General features: G+C 39.1%; 1 protein-coding gene across 3 annotated transcripts in view; it reads left to right on the top strand.

Moving 5' to 3' along the window:
* Nucleotides 1-24,485, top strand: part of Sox15 (Sox box 15 transcription factor) — a 111,977-nt gene extending 87,492 nt beyond the window's left edge. For all 3 annotated transcript variants that reach the window (XM_073989552.1, XM_073989553.1, XM_073989551.1), the window contains 2 exons: nucleotides 18,905-19,869; nucleotides 22,286-24,485. In XM_073989552.1, coding sequence (XP_073845653.1) covers nucleotides 18,905-19,869; nucleotides 22,286-24,108 — 2,788 coding nt within the window. In that variant the 3' untranslated portion in view covers nucleotides 24,109-24,485. The remainder of the gene's footprint in view (nucleotides 1-18,904; nucleotides 19,870-22,285) is intronic.
* The last annotated feature ends 759 nt before the right edge of the window (nucleotides 24,486-25,244 follow it).

Here is a 25,244-nt window from a genome sequence, read left to right as displayed (position 1 = left end):
AAGAGTCTTTGCTACGGGCGACAAAAGCGAAATCGGTCTGTACGACTCACCTTTCCTGGCATCCTTGACTGGCTTCAGTAGCGGGACCACTCTGTATATTTTCCATACATCGGGAACTATGTGGGTGGCTAGCGACAGGTTGAGAACTTTGGTGAAGTACTCGACTCCCGGCTCATTCAGCTGTTTCAGCATTACAATGAAGATTCAATCAGCGCTCCTGGTAACATTTGCAACAACTTACTTACTTAGCTGGCCAATTACAGAACATTTGTTCAATAGACCGAACTAAGAAAAGATCTCCAATTCTCTCTGTTTTTCGCTTCGCTTTCTGGAATACCTCGCCTTCCACTTGTATGCTCCATCGAAGCTTAGGCCTGCCGATTCTGCGTGCACCGCCATGTGGCATGTATTCATATGCCTTTTTAGCGGGTTCATCATCGCTCATTCTCATGATATGGCCTAGCCAACGCAATCGTTGCATCTCGATACGTTCAACTATATTCATGTCTTTGTATAGCTTATATAGCTCGTGGTTCATACGACGTCGATATTCACCGTCAACGCAAATCGGCCCGTAGATCTTTCGAAGAATTTTCCTCTCAAACACACCAAGTCTGCCTTATCTGCTTGCGCAAGTACTCATGCTTCGGAGCCATACATTAGCACGGGTAGTATCAGCGATTTGTAAAGTGTTATTTTTGTTTGACAAGATGTGGCTTTGTTTTTAAATTGCTTACTGAAACCATAGTAGCATCTGTTGGCCAATACAATTCTTCTTCTTATTTCACAACTAATGTTGTTTGTTGTGTTTATGGCAGTGCCGAGGTAGACAAAGTCTTTAACTACCTCAAAATTATAGGTACCAACTTCCACAGTTGGTCCGAGCTCTATGAACGCTTTGCGCGTCGACGCCATCAATTTGGTCTTTTCGCCGTTTACCGCCAGACCCACTTTCGCAGATTCTGCTTCGACCTTCCTAAAGGTATCAGTTTCTTCCTTTACTGATCGTCCCATGATGTCTATGTCATCAGCATAAGCAAGTAACATGTGTCTATTGGTGTAAATTGTGCCATTTCTTTTGACATTTGCTTCTCGTATTACCTTTTCCAGCAAAATGTTGAATAGGTCCCACGAAAGGCTGTCTCTTTGTCCGAAACCTCTTTTGGTACTGAACTGTTCGGAGAGGTTCTTTCCAATCTTAACCGAGGACCTAGTATCAGTTAAAGTCATCTTACAAAGCTGGATGAGCTTTGCGGGGATACCAAATTCATACATTGCATGGAATACCTTTGATCGCAGGGGACTGTCGAATGCTGTTTTATAATCGACAAAAAGGGGATATGTGTCGATCTGCATCTCTTGGGTCTTCTCCAGGATTTGCCGCAGTGTAAATATCTGGTCAATGATGGACTTGCCAGGTCTAAAGCCACATTGGTAGGGTCCAATTATTTCGTTGACCATTGGCTTTAGTCGTTCGCACAATATTCCTGACACAATCTTATAGGCAATAGGAAGAAGACTTATGCCCCTATAGTTGGAGCATACAGTCTTATCTCCTTTCTTGAGGACGGGACACAGGATGCAACAACATCCATTGTAAATTGTAGTGGTTCCTCCCTCCTGTGCAGGAAGAGATCTAATCCGAGGAAGTACCCTTCTTTTCGCCCCGTCACTCCCCGGGTGCTCGACAAATTGTCTCTCCGACAATGTTGGTAGGGTGCCTTCAATGACCGTGCCAAACGTAGAGCTATCAATGATGACCAATAACCTGTAGTTGGGCCTATAACCTTCAGTATCTAGCCGGAACACGGATGTTGTGTGATTCCGGGTCAATCCGAAGAACCCACAGCTGTGAGATTGCCGTTGCTCGCTGCTGTGGGATTGCCGTTATATGGGTGCTATACCCGCAGCTGTGAGATTGCCGTTGCTTGCTACTGTCGGATTCCTATCTACGTAATAACCTATAATTTGGCATTTAGGGTTTCTAGTGGTAAACAAGTAGGAAAAGCGTTAAGTTCCGTCGGGCCGAACTTTTTATACCCTCCACCACAAATTTCAGTCATTTCGGTGGATTAATGTGGCCACAACCTTCAAAATACCGAAAATCGGAAGGTACTGTTCTATGGGGGCTATATTAATGACGCGTACTTTATATGGGGCGTTATATGGGGGCTATACCAAAACGTGGACCTATATAAACCAACTTTGGTAGGAATGTTTCTTGGTCTCTGGAGGCACAAAATACCAAATTACAACCAATTCGGTGGTAAAATGGGACAAATATCTTAAAAATTCCTTAAAACGACGACGCGTCACGCGTCATTTTGTATGGGGGCTATACGAAAGCGTGGACCTACATAGCCCGCTTTCAATACCAAAAGTCCTACGTACATATAATAAATTTTCCCAAAATTTCATCCACCTACGTCAATCCGTTCGGACGCTAGAGTGATTTCCATAGACGGACAGACGGACGGACATGGTTATATCGATGTAGAATTGCACGCTGATCAAGAATATATGTATATAGTCTGTGGGGTCTACAATGATTATTTCGAGTAGTTACAAACGTAGTGACAAACTTAATATACCCCCATCCTATGGTGGAGGGTATAAAAAGGTTATAGTTAACATTTTAAAAAATATCTATTTTTAATGTACCGTTATTCCGTTCTGACTATTTCTAATTATTATATAAGCCATTAAGTACAGTCAACACTCTGAACGAGATCATTTATTTGCATGAAAACACTTTAGCGTTAAAATCTCATAAATATTTTAGTGTTGTAAAATAATTCAGCTTAATCTCGGGTTTTGTTGTTTTTAAATTTTAAAACAACAAGTTTTATTTAAGGTGGTATGTAGTTAAAATCCCAGCAAAATTTTATGGAAGTGGTTCCATGAGATGCCATGATTTCACTGGATCTTTTGCATTGGTTCAAATGAAGTCGTGATAGATCCGATCTTTTCATCAGCATTTGAACCCATTTCATCGATCCAATAGAGATGAATTTTGTATTTTTATTTATACACATGTATCAGCAATATTTTTGAAAATTTAACATAGCTGAAGCCAAGGTTTACCCTTTTAGAACACGCGACTCGTGATTGTATATTATACAAATTAAATACTTTTGGATAAAATGTTTTTGGACGTGGCAAAAAATATTGGCCTTAAAAGATAATTTGCGAGGAAGCTGTGGCTATATTTATGTTAAAAAATTGGTGAAAATGTGTTGAAGCCACCATGTCTTTTTTTGTGAGTAAACCACACTTCTCTCGAGTTTCCTGTCAAAGTAAAAACAGAAGCAAACTAAATAAGGATCATCTCACTAATTAAACGATGCTGACATTTTGAAGCCAGATTTACAGTGTTTTTTGAAATTTTATTCTAATTTGATTCCGCAAACAGGTTTTTATAAAAACCATATATAGAATTGTAGTATTTGCGATTCTGAGTTATTTGATATGAATATTGCGAATGTAGTCTGCACAGTTTCATAGAAATCTGCATCCAAATGCGAAAATTTTGTGCGAACATTTTTATAAAAATCATATTTTTCGGCCTTAATTTTAACAATTGTTATTCGACTTCTTCGTACTTGATTGCACATTTTAGTTTTTTACGTTCCTGATCCAATAAATTATTCCCCGTGAAAATCCATCTACTAAAACGCGAGTTAGAAGAAATTCCAAAGTAGAAAAATCGTATAAAATTGTTTTTGGAAACATCGCGTATTTTATCGCGTTTTTTGCGGTTCGTTTCCACTGCAATGAAACAACTAGTACAGCATCTTCGTTTTAGAGGAAACAGAGATTTGAAAACTTCACTTATAAGGGAGCTACATTCATTTTATCTCAAAAAATAGTGTGTGATGCTACATCCACGGTTCTTGATTGATCGCCTTGAAATAGATATATATATCGATATAGATTTTCGTGGTGAACACTGAAATCGGATGCGGACAAAAATTGTATGCACTTTGCGCAAATTAGAGATATTTTATAGGTTTTTTTATGCTAGGATGCAGCCGATGCTACAATGTAAATTTCGAAAAATATATATAAATTAAAATATATGGTCTTGCTGTACATGAACATCACATGCGGACAAAATGATTTTAATAATTACGCGATTTACACGTTTTTTAAAATGCATATAAATTAAAATGGGTTATTTGACCTCTGTTTCCATTTCAGAAGCTTTGAGATATATCCTCCTCAACCCAATTACCTTCCCTAATGGGAAAGCTTTAATATGAATGTCAATAAAGCAAAATCCGTCTATTTTATTGGGAGATTTAAGCAAAACGAAGGAAATATTCCTATAGATTTTTCCAATATTTTCTACTACATAATGCATGTGAAAAAATATTTTGTCAAATAAAAAAATCTTTTTTTTACCAAAATATGTGCTTATTTTGGCTGTAACATCAAAACTATAACACCAATCTGTACGATTGTAGTCTCATTTGATTCGCCGTGAAGTTTAGATCAACAACAAATTTTTATGTAATTTTGTGACTACTAAATTGGCCTTAATTTTGAAAAACAGTTTACTTATATTCAATAATTTATCAATTTTATGTACATTCCGCGAATTCTGTGTAACATTTTGCAGGTATTATGCAATCTACTCGCTGAAGTCACTTCGAGAGAACTTTTTTGTAACAATGGTGCTCATTAAAATAATTAGAGTTTTTACAATATCTTCGTTCTTAAAAAGCGAAATAAAAGCGCCATAACTTTTGTCCGCAACAACCAAAAATTGGCTCGCGACCAGATTCGTACTGGCAATTTTTTTCTTAACCTAGATATCAAAAATCGTTGATGTAGCGCGAAAAAAATTATCCTTTTTTTCTGAAATGGAATATGAAATAATTGATAATATTCCTGGTATATATTTTTTCTTTTACTTATCTAAGATTTATTAAAGCTATGTAAGATTTATTACGCTACAAAGTCCCAAAGTCCTAATCATTGAGCAAAAAATAGAGTCGGACTGCAAATCTTTGGTATTATAAAAGTTTCATTGTCTGCTCTAGAGAGCCCTGCTCTACAAGTCGATTTGTAGATCCCTACATTTCCAAAATGTTCGTAAAATAAAATTCACGAAATAGTAATTTGCAGTTAGAGTCCATGTCGAAATCTGTACTGGTGATGGGAACTGAAAAACCTTTTGTAAGATGAATCAATCAATCAGTTGAGGAGGAATAAAACTATGTTGCGAGTAGCGGCGGTGCTTACACTGCAACAGCTGGACGGCCGAATGTCAAGTATCTCAATAAAGTTCTCAACCTGTCGCTAGCCACACACATCGTTCCCGAAGTCTGGAAAATATACCAGCTACTGAGGCCTCGCAAGGATGCCAGCAAAGGTGAATCGTGCAGGCCAATTTCGCTTTAGTCGCGTATTGAGCCTAAAATACTCTGCTTTGTCCTGGCAGCGGACGTTCCTCAGCTGAGATAAATGGTCAATATTCTCCGAGGACCGCATGCAGACGATAGATAGTTGTTTACTGAATCTGCGACTGCATTCATGTGAATACTTCTTAAACCTGCTTGATAGGCTTGTTGATCCTGGTTCTGCTCCCATCGACCATGACAACTCAACTCTCAATTCTGCCGCCTAGGTGGTGAACAAAGTGGCCGTAGATTTATTGGCTGATAATTGTATATTCCTCGCGTGGAAAAGGATGGTAAGATCAGACAAAAATGAGTTCAGCCATTCACAAATTTCATCAGGGAAGGCACCTGACACCAAGATCGTACAATCATCCGCATACGTTATTGGTTAGACAGTTTCTGCAATATCTCCTCGGACATCTTGATCGTAAATTCTACGCACGACAGGCGTCCAAACATATAATTTATTATCCAACGTTTCAAACTTGGCCGGAGCGTAGTCTGCTCGATGAACTCAAACAGCGTGGAGTGCTTGACAGTCTCAAAGGGTTACTATCACTCTTCTATCGCACAGCTTATTTCGATTGAGTCTTCGACTAATATGTGTAGAGATGGCGTGTAGCGCAGTTGTTGTGCTGCTTGCGGATCTCATGTTATTGATCGGCAACTAGACAGTTATTTCTGATGCTGGGGTCTTTGTTATGGGCGACTAAAGCGAAATTGGCCTGCACGATTCACCTTTGCTGGCATCCTTGCGAGGCTTCAGTAGCTGGTATATTTTCCAGACTTCGGGAACGATGTGTGTGGCTAGCGACAGGTTGAGAACTTTATTGAGATACTTGACATTCGGCCGTCCAGCTGTTGCAGTGTAAGCACCGCCGCTACTCGCAACATAGTTTAATTCCTCCGCAACTGATTGATTGATTCATCTTACAAAAGGTTTTTCAGTTCCCATCACCAGTACAGATTTCGACATGGACTCTAACTGCAAATTACTATTTCGTGAATTTTATTTTACGAGCATTTTGGAAATGTATGGATCTACAAATCGACTTGTAGAGCAGGGCTCTCTAGAGCAGACAATGAAACTTTTATAATACCAATGATTGCAGTCCGACTCTATTTTTTGCTCAATTATTGGGACTTTGGGACTTCCTAGCGTAATAAATCTTACATAGCTTTAATAAATCTTAGATAAGTAGAAGAAAAAAATATATACATGTGTATAAATAAAAAAATATCTCTATTGGATCGATGGAATGAGTTCAAAGCTGATGAAAAGATCGGATCTATCACGACTTCCTTTGAATGGGTTCAAATGCTGATGAAAAGATCGGATCTTTCACGATTTCATTTGAACCAATGCAAAAGATCCAGTGAAATCATGGCATCTCATGGAACCACTTCCGTAAAATTTTGCTGGGAACATTTAAAAAATCTCGTAGCCGCATATGTGAACCAAGTAACTTCTTCCCACTGTTATGGTCTTTGCATTGCAAAGAAACGCGTAACAAATGTTGATGGTTTGTTGTAAACAACAACAAACTATCGTCACCGTGCTGTGTGTCTATTTTTAGATTCACTTTTGGCAGTTTTGTTGAGATGTGTATTATTTTATTGTTGTAAAATAATTCAGCTTAATCTCGGGTTTTGTTGTTTTTAAATTTTAAAACAACAAGTTTTATTTAAAGTGGTATGTAGTTAAAATTGATTTAATTTCGGATATTTGAATCGATGTCTTAATCCATATGCCCAAAAAAATCAAATTGACTGTAAAGATTTAACTGAAACCTTTTGAAAAAAATTCTAAAAAATTCCATATTGCATTCAAGTTATTTCAAAAGTTTCTGGTTAGATCTTTATAGTCTGTTTAATTTTTTTGGGCATGAGGATTAGGCCGTTTTGCCGATGTGCGCCTCATATGTACCTACATGCAAATTTTTAATTTTAATATTCTTTTTAAGATTTTGAATATTCATATCCTGAATTCCAGAAATAGCCGATCATGTTCCTCAATTGTACAAACAACTTTAAATTTTGAAAAAAAAATCACAAAATAAGAGTACAACTAGCTGCATAAAAAATATAAACAAGCCGGCCAATCAACAGAACGACAGACAAGCAAGACATGCTAGTTAAAGCAATGTTTTTGGTGTGGTGATGTTGTATATTAAACAGTCACCAAAAACAACAACAGCATAAACAGGCAAGGTAATACTACGATGCTGTTGTTGCTGCTGTTGGACCAGATTTTAGAATATGCAACATTTCTTAAAGATGTTGACATTTTACAGCTCAGAAAATATACCGACTTTGTTCGGCAGTTTGATTGTCTTTGTTTTGATGCTGTTGTTGTTGTTTACTTGAAAACTCTGATGTATGGTTCGCTCATTCAGTCTACTAGTCAACAGTTTGTGGCTGCCACTGCAGCAGTTGTAGGTAGGCAGGCAACTTCAACCAATGTTATGAGTAGTGAGTACGACATTGGTTGTGTCGGTATGTCTCCAAAGTTTTGTTAGAGAATTTGAAGCTTCCACAGAAACACACTACTGTTTGTGTTGTTTTATGGTTTCGGCTAGAGGCAAAAGCAAGGTCTCCTTGCTAGTGACGATCATCGATCCATAATCCATGCATTCGAATGTGTAGATGTTTGAAATATTCGGTTGCCGCGTATCTACCCACATTTATCCATAAACATTTTAATGTATGGCTGAGTTTAAATAAGAATGATTATATATGCAGCAATATACACTGTGGATGAGTTTAATACGGACTTAATTTATATGAAATGAATTGATGATTTCCTATAGAAAACTGTATTCACCTCAGTTGAATTGAAGTTTAGCTACAGGAAACTCTATTCTATTTTCCAACAGAAAACTCTATTCAGCTCAGCTGAATTAAAGTTTTCCTATAGAAAACTCTATTCAGCTCAGCTGAATTAAAGTGTTCCTATAGAAAACTCTATACGGCTCCCTTGAATTAAAGTTTTCCTATAGAAAACTTTATTCAGCTCAGTTGAATTAAAGTTTTCCTATAGAAAACTCTATTCAGCTCAGCTGAGTTAAAGTTTTCTTGTCGGAAACTCTATTCAGCTCAGCTGAAATAAAGTTTTCCTATAGAAAACTATATTCAGCTCAGTTGAATTAAAGTTTTCCTATAGAAAACTCTATTCAGTTCAGCTGAATTAAAGTTTTCCTGTAGAAAACTCTATTCAGCTCAGCTGAGTTAAAGTTTTCTTGTCGGAAACTCTATTCAGCTCAGCTGAAATAAAGTTTTCCTATAGAAAACTATACAGCTGAATTAAAGTTTTTATATAGAAAACTCTATTCAGCTCAACTGAATTGAAGTTTTCCTATAGAAAACTCTATTCAGCTCAGCTGAATATAACAATATATTTCCGTATTCAATTGTACCACACTGTCGATGACGGGTATATTTTGTTGTTGTTTGCTATGGCATAGCATGTATGACATTATGCGCGGTAGCTTTCTCATTGCCCTATTTTAAATCAGACTAAAAGTACCCCAGAAAAGAGTTTTCAAATATGGAATACATTGGCATTGCAGAGCACTTCGAATGACAGCCTGCAATAGCGTCACGGTGAACAGCACATACTCACATACATACATATGTATCTATATTTGCTGCTGTATAATATGACACTGCACCAACACAAGGAGATAATGTTTGTTACGGTTACTGTTTACAGTGACACTATAACTTTTCGGTCGGTCTTAAATTGTTTTTGTTATTTTCTGCAATTTTTGTACCCTAAATTACGCCAGGAAATGGCAAAACTAAGGGTATATCGCATAAAATTAAACCTAATCCAACTGAGAGAACAGCTTAGGCACAGTTATTCAGGTGTTGAAGGCTGAATTGAAGATTTCCTATGGAAACCTCTATTCAGCCAGGCTGAATTGAAGTTGTCTATGCAAAACCTCTATTCAGCCGGGCTAAATTAAATTTTTCATATGCAAAACCTCTATTCAGCCAGACTGAATTGAAGATTTCCTATGGAAACATCTATTCAGCCAGCCTGAATCGAAGATTTCCTGCGGAAACCTCTATAAAGCCAGGCTGAATTGAATATTTTCTACGGAAACCTCTATTCAGCCACGCAGAATTGAAGATTTCCTACGGAAACCTCTATTCAGACAGGCTGAATTGAATATTTCCTATGGAAAACTCTATTCAACCAGCCTGAATCAGGAATTTCCTGCTGAAACATCTATTAAGCCAGGCTGAATTGAAGATTTCCTACGGAAACCTCTATTCAGCCTGGCTGAATTGAAGTTTTCCTATGCTGAATTGAAAATTTGCTACGTAAAACCTCTATTCAGCCAGGCTGAAGTGAAGTTTTCTATGCAAAACCTCTATTCAGCCGGACTGAATTAAAGTTTTCATATGCAAAACCTCTATTCAGCCAGGCTGAATTAAAGTTTTCATATGCAAAACCTCTATTCAGCCAGGCTGAATTAAAGTTTTCATATGCAAAACCTCTATTCAGCCAGGCTTAATTGAAGGTTTCCTATGCAAAACTCTGTTCAGCCAGGCTGAACCTCTAGTTAACCAGGCTGAATTAAATTTTCATATGAATATTTCCTATGGAAACCTCTATTCAGTCAGGCTGAATTGAAGATGTCCTATTCAAAACCTCTATTCAGCCTGGCTGAATTGAAGTTTTCCTGTGCTGAATTGAAAATTTCCTACGTAAAACCTCTATTCAGCCAGGCTGAATTGAAGTTTTCTATGCAAAACCTCTATTCAGCCGGGCTGAATTAAAGTTTTCATATGCAAAACCTCTATTCAGCCAGGCTGAATTGAAGTTTTCCTATGCAAAACTCTGTTCAGCCAGGCTGAACCTCTAGTTAACAAGGCTGAATAAAATTTTCATATGCAAAACCTCTATTCAGCCAGGCTGAATTGAAGTTTTCTATACAAAACCTCTATTCAGCCAGGCTAAATTAAAGTTTTCATATGCAAAACCTCTATTCAGCCTGGCTGAATTGAAGTTTTCCAATGCTGATTTGAAAATTTCCTATGTAAAACCTCTATTCAGCCATGTTGAATTGAAGTTTTTTATGCAAAACCTCTATTCAGCCAGGCTGAATTAAAGTTTTCATATGCAAAACCTCTATTTAGCCAGGCTGAATTAAAGTTTTCTATGCAAAACCTCTATCCAGCCTGGCTGAATTGAAGATTTGCTATGGAAACCTCTATTCAGCCTGGCTGAATTGAAGATTTCCTATGGAAACCTCTATTCGGCCTGGCTGAATTGAAGATTTTCATATGGAAACCTCTATTCAGCCTGGCTGAATTGAAGATTTCCTATGGAAACTTCTATTCAGCCCGGCTGAATTGAAGATTTCCTATGGAAACCTCTATTCAGCCCGGGTGAATTGAAGATTTCCTATGGAAACCTCTATTTAGCCTGGCTTAATTGAAGATTTCCTACGGAGACCTTAATTCAGCCAGGCTGAATTGAAGATTTCCTATGGAAACATTAATTCAGCCAGGCTGAATTGAAGATTTGATATGGAAACATTAATTCAGCCAGGCTGAATTGATGATTTCCTATGGAAAACTTAATTAAGCCAGGCTGAATTGAAGATTTCCTATGGAAACCTTAATTTAGCCAGGCTGAATTGAAGATTTCCTATGGAAACCTTAATTCAGCCAGGCTGAATTGAAGATTTCCTATGGAAACCTTAATTCAGCCAGGCTGAATTGAAGATTTCCTATGGAAACCTTAATTCAGCCAGGCTGAATTGAAGATTTCCTATGGAAACCTTAATTCAGCCAGGCTGAATTGAAGATTTCCTATGGAAACCTTAATTCAGCCAGGCTGAATTGAAGATTTCCTATGGAAACCTTAATTCAGCCAGGCTGAATTGAAGATTTCCTATGGAAACCTTAATTCAGCCAGGCTGAATTGAAGATTTCCTATGGAAACCTTAATTCAGCCAGGCTGAATTGAAGATTTCCTATGGAAACCTTAATTAATTAAACCTTAATTCAGCAAGGCTGAATTGAAGATTTCCTATTGAAACCTTAATTCAGCAGGGCTGAATTGAAGATATCCTATGGAAACCTTAATTTAGCCAGGCTGAATTGAAGATATCCTATGGAAACCTTACTTCACCCGGGCTGAACTGAAGATTTCCTATGAAAACATTAATTCAGCCTGGCTGAATTAAAGATTTCCTATGGCAGCCTTAATTCAGCCGGACTGAATTGAAGATTTCCTATGGAAACTTTAATTCAGCCAGTCTGAATTGAAGGTTTCCTTTGGAAAACCTAATTTAGCCAGGCTTATTGAGGATTTTAGTTCTCATTACTCATTTAACCACTGTTTTAGGATGAAGTGAATCCCTTCAACAAATCAACTAAAACTCTTCCAATAAAATGTCGCAAACTCATCAATAAATTATGAAATTCTGGTTCATATCCTTTTGGACTCATTCATCTTTTGCTTATGGCTTGGCATTACAGTTAGTAAATACAACAAGAGAGCAAAAACAATCGCCATAGCTTATCTATTGAAAGACAACTGTGAACAAATGACAGCTTCCTAAAAAAAACTCAAACAAAAGAAGGAAACCCCAAAGGCAATGTGTCATTCTATGACGAGTCCTAGTTTTATATTTCGTAATAGATTTTCAAAAAACAACAACAATAGCTCCATGACATGGCATAGTTTTATTTTCCAGATCTGTTAAATTCTTCAAAGAGAAAAAATGTGTTGAAAGGACATACCAACGGGAATGCCAATCGTTGTGTCTGTCACAACCAAAACTATCCCATAAATACCGTATTAGCCATGTGGGACATGCGGCTAGCCGCCTTAGAGGGCGAGTGACATCGTCACATTTCGCATTTTACATTTCCAGTGCTATGAATTCGCTCCGACAGTCACATTCGCGTATCCGATCGAGTATTTGCAGATTTGGAATTGGAAATACATTTTATTTTGGCAAATTCCAAGAAGGCCGTATTTACTGCGAAATGTGTCGCAAAAGCTAAGCTAAAGAAGAAGCAGACGAAGAAGACTAAGGCCGAAGTAGACAAAGATGTGTCGCATAAATGTTGATGTCGCCACCGCTGCTGCTATGAATGCCGGCTATTCAAATGCTTTTGGTTTCAGAAAAAACATGGTTGGCCAACAAATACAGCACCCTCCCAGTATTAATACGTCATACACTTAGAAAATTAAAGATTCATATATGAACAACTTTCATTCAGCTTGTCTGAATTAAGGTTTCTATAAGAAAGTAAGGGTTCTATAGAAAATCTTCAATTCAGCCTTGTTTACTAGGTTTACTTAGGTATCTTCAATTCAGCCAGGCTGAATTACGGTTTCCATAGGAAATCTTCAATTCAGCCAGGCTGAATAGAAATTTTCACAGGAAATCTTAAATTCAGCCAGGCTGAATAGAAATTTCCACAGGAAATCTTAAATTCAGCCTGGCTAAATAGAAACTTCCATAGGAAATCTTCAATTTAGCCTGGCTGAATAGAAATTTCCATAGGAAATCTTCAATTCAGCCTGGCTGAATAGAAATTTCCATAGGAAATCTTCAATTCAGCCTGGCTGAATAGAAATTTCCATAGGAAATCTTCAATTCAGCCTGGCTGAATAGAAATTTCCATAGGAAATCTTCAATTCAGCCTGGCTGAATAGAAATTTCCATAGGAAATCTTCAATTCAGCCTGGCTGAATAGAAATTTCCATAGGAAATCTTCAATTCAGCCTGGCTGAATAGAAATTTCCATAGGAAATCTTCAATTCAGCCTGGCTGAATAGAAATTTCCATAGGAAATCTTCAATTCAGCCTGGCTGAATAGAAATTTCCATAGGAAATCTTCAATTCAGCCTGGCTGAATAGAAATTTCCATAGGAAATCTTCAATTCAGCCTGGCTGAATAGAAATTTCCATAGGAAATCTTCAATTCAGCCTGGCTGAATAGAAATTTCCATAGGAAATCTTCAATTCAGCCTGGCTGAATAGAAATTTCCATAGGAAATCTTCAATTCAGCCTGGCTGAATAGAAATTTCCATAGGAAATCTTCAATTCAGCCTGGCTGAATAGAAATTTCCATAGGAAATCTTCAATTCAGCCTGGCTGAATAGAAATTTCCATAGGAAATCTTCAATTCAGCCTGGCTGAATAGAAATTTCCATAGGAAATCTTCAATTCAGCCTGGCTGAATAGAAATTTCCATAGGAAATCTTCAATTCAGCCTGGCTGAATAGAAATTTCCATAGGAAATCTTCAATTCAGCCTGGCTGAATAGAAATTTCCATAGGAAATCTTCAATTCAGCCTGGCTGAATAGAAATTTCCATAGGAAATCTTCAATTCAGCCTGGCTGAATAGAAATTTCCATAGGAAATCTTCAATTCAGCCTGGCTGAATAGAAATTTCCATAGGAAATCTTCAATTCAGCCTGGCTGAATAGAAATTTCCATAGGAAATCTTCAATATTCAATTTCAATATTTAAGGATAAACTGTCAATATGTCTACTTTAAATACATATATTTAGTGAACCTATAAATCGTTAACTGTCGTCAGTTGCCACGGTTTTTAGATTCTTTCTTCTGTGTGTGCTTTTTTACCTACTACCTACCTACTTTTTTCCAATGGCATTGGCGTAGGTTTGTTTTGTTTGAGGAATTTTTTCGTTGTGGGGAATTTAATTTATTGGGGTTAAATTTGCATATTCGAAAACTTCATCGCCCAGGCTGAATAGAGCTTTCCACAGGAAGACTGCAATTCAGCCTGGCTGAATAGAGATTTCCAAGGGGAAACTTCAATACAGCCAGACTGAATAGGGATTTCCAAGGGAAAACTTCAAATCAGCAAGGCTGAATAGAGATTTCCAATCGAAAACTTTAATTCAGTCTGGCTGAATAATTGTTTCCATAGGAAAACTTCAATTCAGCCTGGCTGAATAGAGGTTTCCATAGGAAAACTTCAATTCAGGCTGGCTGAATAGAGGTTTCCATAGGAAAACTACAATTCAGCCGAGGCTGAATAGAGGTTTCCATAGGAAAACTTCAATTCAGCCTCGGCTGAGTAGAGGTTTTCATAGGAAAAATTCAATTCAGCCTGGCTAAATAGAGGTTTCCATACGAAAACTCCAATTCAGCCTGGCTGAATAGAGGTTTCCATACGAAAACTCCAATTCAGCCTGGCTGAATAGAGGTTTTCATACGAAAACTCCAATTCAGCCTGGCTGAATAGAGGTTTTCATACGAAAACTCCAATTCAGCCTGGCTGAATAGAAATTTCCATAGGAAATCTTCAATTCAGCCTGGCTGAATAGAAATTTCCATAGGAAATCTTCAATTCAGCCTGGCTGAATAGAAATTTCCATAGGAAATCTTCAATTCAGCCTGGCTGAATAGAAATTTCCATAGGAAATCTTCAATTCAGCCTGGCTGAATAGAAATTTCCATAGGAAATCTTCAATTCAGCCTGGCTGAATAGAAATTTCCATAGGAAATCTTCAATTCAGCCTGGCTGAATAGAAATTTCCATAGGAAATCTTCAATTCAGCCTGGCTGAATAGAAATTTCCATAGGAAATCTTCAATTCAGCCTGGCTGAATAGAAATTTCCATAGGAAATCTTCAATTCAGCCTGGCTGAATAGAAATTTCCATAGGAAATCTTCAATTCAGCCTGGCTGAATAGAAATTTCCATAGGAAATCTTCAATTCAGCCTGGCTGAATAGAAATTTCCATAGGAAATCTTCAATTCAGCCTGGCTGAATAGAAATTTCCATAGGAAATCTTCAATTCAGCCTGGCTGAATAGAAATTTCCATAGGAAATCTTCAATTCAGCCTGGCTGAATAGAAATTTCCATAGGAAATCTTCAATTCAGCCTGGCTGAATAGAAATTTCCATAGGAAATCTTCAATTCAGCCTGGCTGAATAGAAATTTCCATAGGAAATCTTCAATTCAGCCTGGCTGAATAGAAATTTCCATAGGAAATCTTCAATTCAGCCTGGCTGAATAGAAATTTCCATAGGAAATCTTCAATTCAGCCTGGCTGAATAGAAATTTCCATAGGAAATCTTCAATTCAGCCTGGCTGAATAGAAATTTCCATAGGAAATCTTCAATTCAGCCTGGCTGAATAGAAATTGCCATAGGAAATCTTCAATTCAGCCTGGCTGAATAGAAATTTCCATAGGAAATCTTCAATTCAGCCTGGCTGAATAGAAATTTCCATAGGAAATCTTCAATTCAGCCTGGCTGAATAGACATTTCCATAGGAAATCTTCAATTCAGCCTGGCTGAATAGAAATTTCCATAGGAAATCTTCAATTCAGCCTGGCTGAATAGAAATTTCCATAGGAAATCTTCAATTCAGCCTGGCTGAATAGAAATTTCCATAGGAAATCTTCAATTCAGCCTGGCTGAATCCTGAATAAAAGTTTCTTTGCTGAATAAAAGTTTCCAGAGGAAATCTTCAATTCAGCTTTTGTGAATGAATCTGTTTAGTTATTTTTCTCAGTGTCTACCATTCTGCATAAGAACACATCCTCAGCCATTGCTTGCCTTAAACATTTCTTTCATTTCCACCGTAGATCCGTTTATCCGCTTGTCTGTCCAGTAATGTCCGTCCAGTTTGTATTTTTTCAACTTAAAGGAGTTTAGTTTAGCGAAGTATGTGTTGATCGGCAAATACCGTTGCGGTATTCACTTTGATGATGACAATAGCTGCACGCGCCCAATTTACATTTACGAGTATGTCTACCGAAAACCAATGTTAAGCGAATTTTTCACTGAGCTGGGTAATATATATTTTTGTTAGCTGGATGACTGGCTAACTGGATGACTGGTTGGTTGGCTGGTTAGCAGCATAAAAAGAACAACATGAACGGTAACAGCAACAACAATCAATGAATATTTGAGGGTTTTCTTTTAAACTGGGCAATCAAAACAGTCAACAAAAGTAGTTTTGTTGTTACTGTTGTTCAACTAAGGAACACCAATATCACCAACAACAAGAACACCAAGCCATAGCTTACCAAGTACATATCAAGCAGTAGCCACCTCAATACCATGGAAAAGTGATGCAGTACTGCTTAAACTTAAACGTTTTGCTAGTACTTCGGCTGTTGGTGCTGCTGCTGCTGTTGGTGGTGGCGGTTGTGGTCTGGGTGACCAAAAGAACCCAGTTAAAGCACGACACTTGAATTTGTTTTGGTTTTTGAGTTTTCTGGCATGGGGTACCTTTTGCTTTGTCAGTTCGTCCGTCCACCAGCCTGCCTGACTGGCTGGCTGTGTTGGGGGGAATTTTTCTCGTTCAATTTCAATATTTAAGGATAAACTGTCAATATGTCTACTTTAAATACATATATTTAGTGAACCTATAAATCGTTAACTGTCGTCAGTTGCCACGGTTTTTAGATTCTTTCTTCTGTGTGTGCTTTTTTACCTACTACCTACCTACTTTTTTCCAATGGCATTGGCGTAGGTTTGTTTTGTTTGAGGAATTTTTTCGTTGTGGGGAATTTAATTTATTGGGGTTAAATTTGCATATTCGAAAACTTCATCGCCCAGGCTGAATAGAGCTTTCCACAGGAAGACTGCAATTCAGCCTGGCTGAATAGAGATTTCCAAGGGGAAACTTCAATACAGCCAGACTGAATAGGGATTTCCAAGGGAAAACTTCAAATCAGCAAGGCTGAATAGAGATTTCCAATCGAAAACTTTAATTCAGTCTGGCTGAATAATTGTTTCCATAGGAAAACTTCAATTCAGCCTGGCTGAATAGAGGTTTCCATAGGAAAACTTCAATTCAGGCTGGCTGAATAGAGGTTTCCATAGGAAAACTACAATTCAGCCGAGGCTGAATAGAGGTTTCCATAGGAAAACTTCAATTCAGCCTCGGCTGAGTAGAGGTTTTCATAGGAAAAATTCAATTCAGCCTGGCTAAATAGAGGTTTCCATACGAAAACTCCAATTCAGCCTGGCTGAATAGAGGTTTCCATACGAAAACTCCAATTCAGCCTGGCTGAATAGAGGTTTTCATACGAAAACTCCAATTCAGCCTGGCTGAATAGAGGTTTTCATACGAAAACTCCAATTCAGCCTGGCTGAATAGAGGTTTCCATAGGTAAACTCCAACTCAGCCTGGCTGAATAGAGGTTTTCATACGAAAACTCCAATTCAGCCTGGCTGAATAGAGGTTTTCATAGGTAAACTCCAATTCAGCCTCGCTGAATAGAGGTTTCCCTAGGTAAACTCCAATTCAGCCTGGCTGAATAGAGGTTTCCATAGGTAAACTCCAATTCAGCCTTGCTGAATAGAGGTTTCCATAGGTAAACTCCAATTCAGCCTCGCTGAATAGAGGTTTCCATAGGTAAACTCCAATTCAGCCTCGCTGAATAGAGGTTTCCATAGGTAAACTCCAATTCAGCCTGGCTGAATAGAGGTTTCCATAGGTAAACTCCAACTCAGCCTGGCTGAATAGAGGTTTCCATAGGTAAACTCCAATTCAGCCTGGCTGAATAGAGGTTTCCATAGGTAAACTCCAATTCAGCCTGGCTGAATGCAGGTTTCCATAGGAAAACTCCAATTCAGCCTGGCTGAATAGAGGTTTCCATAAGAAAACTCCAATTCAGCCTGGCTGAATACAATATTCAGCCGAGGCTGAATAGAGTTTTCCTATAGGAAAACTTCACTTCAGCCGAGGCTGAATAGAGTTTTCCTATAGGAAAACTTCACTTCAGCCGAGGCTGAATAGAGTTTTCCTATAGGAAAACTTCACTTCAGCCGAGGCTGAATAGAGTTTTCCTATAGGAAAACTTCACTTCAGCCGAGGCTGAATAGAGTTTTCCTATAGGAAAACTTCACTTCAGCCGAGGCTGAATAGAGTTTTCCTATAGGAAAACTTCACTTCAGCCGAGGCTGAATAGAGTTTTCCTATAGGAAAACTTCACTTCAGCCGAGGCTGAATAGAGTTTTCCTATAGGAAAACTTCACTTCAGCCGAGGCTGAATAGAGTTTTCCTATAGGAAAACTTCACTTCAGCCGAGGCTGAATAGAGTTTTCCTATAGGAAAACTTCACTTCAGCCGAGGCTGAGTAGAGTTTTCCTATAGGAAAACTTCACTTCAGCCGAGGCTGAATAGAGTTTTCCTATAGGAAAACTTCACTTCAGCCGAGGCTGAATAGAGGTTTTCATAGTAAAACTTCACTTCATTGATAACTTGGAATACCCCCAAGTTCTTCATACGCCTCTGCCTCTTTGCAAAGAAAAAATCACTCTACATTGCTCTTCTGTCTGCCGAAGGGACATTTGCTAAATTTATATTAAAATCTTTAAAACACACACTTTCCTCATGCACTGTCAACCATCTACCGACTAGGCAGTTAACTTAAACTCCTGTACTTACCGCTTCTTTTTGTTGTTGTTGGTATTTAAAACTGAACTCTTTGCATTATTTTTTTTCTCTTTTCTTCTTCTATTTTTAGTTCGAAAAAATTCAATTCACCCATAAATCGTACCCCAGAATACAGCAACAGCAATAGCACGGTAACCGGTGGCAGCGGTAATGGCGCTGAACTTCATGAGCCAACAGCAACAACAACAATACTTGCCGACGGTCGTTTAGGTTCATTACATGAAACAACTCCAGCCACAGGCGGCAACAACAGTACTGCGGACATTGCCTCCTATCAATATCGGCATGGCAGTGAACATTCCTCGTCTAGCCTTCATTCACCGGTAGTACATCATCACTCCACCTCAAGGTCCACACCTACGCACAACAACAGTTATGACGGTGATCCTCATAGTGCAACAGATGCGAATGTTGTTGCCGTATCATTACCTATGACCTCGCAGTGTCACAATTCGGTAATAATGTCCAATTCATATATGGTGGCCTCCACACCTTCGCCTGTATCCCACCATACACATCAACAACATCACTTGCAACAGCATCCGCATTCGCAACAACAACAAACAACCTCTTCTCAACATTTAATTGGTTCGTCTGGCATACCCTCAGCAATGTTGGCCAATACCAATTCAGCATCCTCCGCTACAATGCTGAATAAATATTTAACACATCCCAATATGATGTCGATTGCAATGTCTTCGGATACCGAGGATTATGCTGGACATATGGGTGGTGCTGGAACACCCACAATCGGAGGGGGTGTTGTTTCCGGCACTCTTATGGATAGCCCCATGTGGGCATACGATTACAAGGGTGAACTGTGTGCCGCCGCCAATGCCAGCTACTTAGATCAACGTCACAAATTAGTCAACGAAGTTAAGTTTCGTGCTGTTGCTAACAATCAGTCTAAATGTGCCAAAGAAGCTAGAATACGAAGGCCCATGAACGCGTTTATGGTCTGGGCTAAAATTGAACGCAAAAAATTGGCCGATGAGAATCCAGATTTACACAATGCGGATTTGAGTAAAATGTTGGGTAAGTGAGATAAAAGTTATAATTAGAGAGGGTTTGGTGTTTTTTTTATAAGAGATGCTTCTGCCGAGGAAGTATAGACTTTTACCATAAAAAATGTGCCGTCATAACTAGGGCTGCCAAAATTTAAACACGATCCCAGACGAGTTCTTAAACTTCTCTCTTTCCAAACTTTGTGTTGAAAATACCGAAACAGTTGTCCGATGTATTCAATATTAGGACATAGGGTTTTAAACCCCAAATATGGAGGAAGTTGAGTAGGTTTGGCAGGGCAATTGAAAAAGCGCAGCGCGTCGTACGGACCGCATGCTGGGCACGGTGTCACCAAGACTTGCCCTATAGAAATTTAGACGAATACACAGTCCCCAGCGTAGTTGATCCAATACTAGTCTGTTTGCCGTGGCAGCTAATGTTCTTCAGCTGCGATAGATGGGGGATGTTCTCCGAGGACCACATTCACACGACATTTTATGGCAGCTGTGACTGTAAATTTTCCACGGAAGACATGAGAAGGCAGTTCCCAGGGCGGCATTCTGACAGGTTTGAATATTTTCCATCGCGTTGCGCTTATATTCGCGGACCACACTGACGTCGCATAGCTTACCACAGACCTACCTATCGCAACAATGATTCTTTATCCGCACAGATAGCTGTGACCCCTAGAATGTTTAGGGTAGATGTGGTGGGAATTCTTCTGCCATCGACCATGACATTAAGCTCGGTACTCACCTCTGGCGTCCATGGGGTAAACAGAGTGTCCGTAGATGTAGTGGCGGATATTTGCATATTTCTTGCGGGAAAAAGTGTCATCAGGGAAAGTACCTGACGCCAAGATCGTACAACAATCCGCATACCTTACGATCTCAGGCAGTGGAATACAAGAGAGGTAGAGGTTAAACTGTTCCAAGATATAACCCCACCTTTCGTTACTTCCTGTTTCACTCTACAAAGCTTGGACTTCTTGTTCCTGAATTCTAACCGCGACTGGCGTCCACACATATACATATGTAGATATAATAGACTATCCAACGTTTCAAACTTGGCGAAAGGGTTGTCTGGTCAATGCCCTCAAAACAGCGTGGAGTACTTGACAGCGCCACCAACACTGCTCTTTCGCACGGTCAACTCTGGTTGAGTCATCGAATAACATCTGTGGAGATGGCATTTTTCGCAGTTGTCGTGCTGTGCTGCTTACGAAACTCATGCTGATGATCGGAACTGGAAGAGTCCTTGCTACGGGCGATAAAAGCGATATCGGTCTGTACGATTCACCTTTGCTGGCATACATGCTTGGCTTCAGTAGCGGGACAAAACTGCCCATTTTCCAGACTTCGGGAACGATGTTGGTGGCTAACGACTGGTTGAGAACTTTACTGGGATACTGGACTCCCGGCTCATCTAGCTGTTTCAGCATTAACATGTAGGTTCCATCAAGACCCAACGCTTTGGATTATTTAGCGTCACTGATGACATTCGCAACATCATCCATCCATTGTGAGTTGTGTGGCACCTCAGAAAAAGGTCTAATGTGACGTAGTACTCTTCTATTCACCCTGTCACTACAGAGGTGCTCGACAAACTGTCGATTAAATTAACATGCGAACATTTTAGTCAGCGTAACGTCGCCAAATGTGACTGAGGTCCTATTCTCCTTCTTTTCGGGGTTCGAGAGTGACTTAGACGTTTCCCATAATTCACATATTCCGGGTCCAATGTTCCATCTCTTCAGATGATTTAGCCACTTGTTCCACTTATGCTCACCCACCAAACTGTGAAATTGCAGTACCAGCTCCCTAATTCCGTCCCTCTGCAAAGAAATTTGGTATCATTTCGCTTATTCGACCAGCAGAACGTACTCTTTGCTTCCAGAACATCAGAAGGCTTGTCTGACCCAAGAGAAACGGATAACGTCATTTTTCAGAACAGATGACACGATGGTGATATCCTACGAACTGTGACACTCTCCGTCAATTCTAGTAGGGTCGTCCTCATTGACTGTGCAAAACAGAGCTATGAATCTGCTCTGCCAGCACTACACCCCTTGGTCATTGCTGACGACCGAATGCCACAACTTATGACTAGCATTAAATTCCCCAAGAGCAGTCGATTATGACCTTCCAAAAGCGGGCGAATGTTGATAACCTGGAGTACAGTTATTTATGGGCGGGATGTATACGTTCAGCAACTCCTTAATTGTCTTTGTTACTGGCGATACTAAGTAAATTGTTCTGCACAATTACAATTTGGTGCATCCCTACCCTTTGTCTCCAAGACCAAGTCACGACCAACCTGTTGGTTTTCATTGTAACTTGGCTTTCAGAGAACCTGTCGCTAGGGACCCTGCGTACGTCGATATTTTTCAAAATTAATCCTTTATTAAAATCACTTTACAAACCTTTTCTCATTTTTTTCTTTGCAGGTAAAAAATGGAGATCTCTAACACCTCAAGATCGTAGACCCTACGTTGAAGAAGCTGAACGTCTCAGGGTTATACATATGACGGAACATCCCAACTATAAATATCGGCCAAGAAGGAGGAAACAATCAAAAATGCGTTCCCTACAAGCAAATGGAGTGGCAAAGGAACAAAATGGTCCAAATTCTGGAGGAGGAGGTCAATCTCCCAATAAAAACTCCAACAATCAACAGAAATCAGCAGCCACACCACCCTCAAACTCAATGTCGTCTGGGACATATGAAACAAATTCCAATCAAAGGAATTCAACACCACATATTCAATTGCCACCCACAAGTGGAGCTGCCACCAGCAGTCTTTACGAACAGACCTTGAGATCAAATTATTCTCCCAGTTCTATAGATTGCTATAGTAATCCGGATTTGACAAGCGGCGATAATGGAGAATATTTAAATTGTCAACCACCAACAGCTGCGGTGACACAAAATATGGAATTAAATTCGGGCAGAGCGGGTAGCAATAACTATACCATTGAAGAACCGAATGCCAATGGCGGAGCTTCGCCAAACTCCTCCTCCACGGCATATAAGAAACTTGGTTCCAGAAATACTGCCTTAGTGGGGACAACAAAGAATCAGGGTAGAAATCGTTCTGTTGCCGGCAATACAAATTCCGCAAAAACCACAAAAGAGACGCAAAAACAAAACAAAGACAATGACGCCACAATTTCATCGCACACATATCCGCTTAGTGCCACTTCAATGTCAGTGGTGGCAGGACGTGGCATGTATGTAACCTGTACAAATCGTGGTCTTTTAGATCATGGCCATTCGGTTAAGGGTACATTTTATCCACCTGTCTCTAGTTTAGATGACGACAAACATCATTTGAGTAGCCACACGGCCTCGGTAATGGGTCATGGAAATTCCTCCGCTGGCGGCGGCATGCATTTGGGTTATGGTTCACAGCATTTACATCAAAGCGATATCAATTTTTCTGCCTTAGATTCATCGCGTTTGGCACAAACGGGGGTAACGTCATCAGGAGATTACCTGGTGGCCTCCAATGCCTACAATGTTAGTCCCAATGTTACCTACGAGGATTATTTGCGTTATACCTCAAGTGCCCATGCAGCCGCTGCCCATGGATCTCAATTTGTGGACAGCGATTATGTGTCGGCCTCAAGTGAAAATAATCCGACCAGCATTGAAGATGAAACCTTAAAAAGTATCAATGCTTTGAAGCAAGCTAAGTATCCAGATACCAATCACAACTATGATAGCTATGAAGCCTTTAATCCCATGGTAGTTTCCACCTCTAGCGGTAGTTATTACAGTCAATTACCATACTCATTGGCCGGTCAATCGTTTCCGCTGCAACTGGCTTTACCTTTGCAGCAGAGTTCTCTGGCGGCGGGAGGAGTTTATGGTCAGGTGGCGGCATCTCACAACCAAAATCAAAGTTATCTCCACTATAATCATTATAGCCCTCAAATATCGACACAAATGTCCCATATCGGGGATGGTAGTGGTAATAATTCACCCTCGCAACTAAGTAGCGGTCTCAATATGTCACAAGCAAGTTCCAGTGCTGTAACTGCAACGACATCCACCAGCCTTGTCCAATCATCTGCAACACCTTCCTATGCCAGTCATCCGCATAATCATCATCATCACCCCCATCATCATCATCATCCTCAAGTGTTTGGGTCGGTACCCAATTCCGGCACGGTACTGGGGGTGGGAGAAATGCTTATCGAATCCAGGCGTGATGAAGAAATCAGCAATATTTTGGCTGGTGTACGTAAAACCTGTTACAGTAATTGATAATGACAGATCTAAGGGGAGGAGGGTTATATTCCCAACTCCACCTTTTTACAATATTCGTTGGACCACAACATCCCGCGTTATATAATTTAAATATTAATATCATTTTCGCTTTTCTTCTTTAATTTATGAAAAAAAAAAAACAAAACAATTCATTTATTATTCTTTAGTAGTATCAATAGTAGTTGTAGTTGTAATTTTTTTGTATGTGTGTAGCAAGTTTTGTTTGTATCATTCCACTCGTTCATGAGATATCCATCCCAGTATTGCATCTTGTTAAACAAATTATCTATTTTGTAAACAAAATTTTTGTTTATTTTGATATAAAGTAAATTTTGTAAATAAAAAGGAAATTTTGAAAAAATGAGAAAAATAAATGTTTTTCTGCTGCTAAAGGTAAGGCTAACTGAAGGATGGAAATTTCAAGATTCTTTTATTTCTGAACAGAAGAGGTGAGTTTTCAACACCCATAAAGTATCCAATTCACCCATAAAGACAATAAAAAGTAAAAAAAAACAGTTGGATATGCAGTAGAGTCTTTCCCGAAAGCTAAATGCCCTCAGACAATGAGAGCAAGTGAGCATAAATTTCAATGCATTATTTACGCTCACTTTCTCCCAGTAAGCGCAAACTGCCGGTCGCTGAAGCAAATATTTGCCTAATGTGACCTTACCTTTAAATGTGTATTAGAGATCCAGCGGGTATAATTATTGCATTGACAGATCCAAATATTGGACCAATATAAGTCACTAGATGGTCACCAGCCATTTTAGTTAGTCATGAAAGGATTATTTGGAGCTTTTGGGTCAATATGTCAAGAAGTATGGACTTAATCTATCGTTGTGAACAGGGCCAAATAGACGGCACCGTCAACAGACCTTAAACTGCATTTAAGTGAAAATTTTGAATTTTAGTGAGAGAGGTACCAAATCATGATTAATAACATAATGGGAAACGAATCAGCTTATGGATAACAACTCAGATGTGCTATTACAGCGGCAGACATTGCAAGGTCTACTTCGAGCAAATGTACCGCAGATGACATATGGAACCTGGATGCAGAATATCCAAGGCAATCTGGTCTGCGATCTCTCAACACAGAATCATTTACCTTCTCTCACTCGATAAGTTATAGA

The sequence above is a fragment of the Musca autumnalis genome, unplaced genomic scaffold, assembly GCF_047663935.1.
Source record: "Musca autumnalis isolate F117 unplaced genomic scaffold, ASM4766393v1 scaffold_5, whole genome shotgun sequence".
In the NCBI taxonomy this organism is placed as follows: domain Eukaryota; kingdom Metazoa; phylum Arthropoda; class Insecta; order Diptera; family Muscidae; genus Musca; species Musca autumnalis.
The sequence above is the reverse complement of the archived record's forward strand: the minus strand, read 5'-3'. Positions and strand labels throughout refer to the sequence as shown.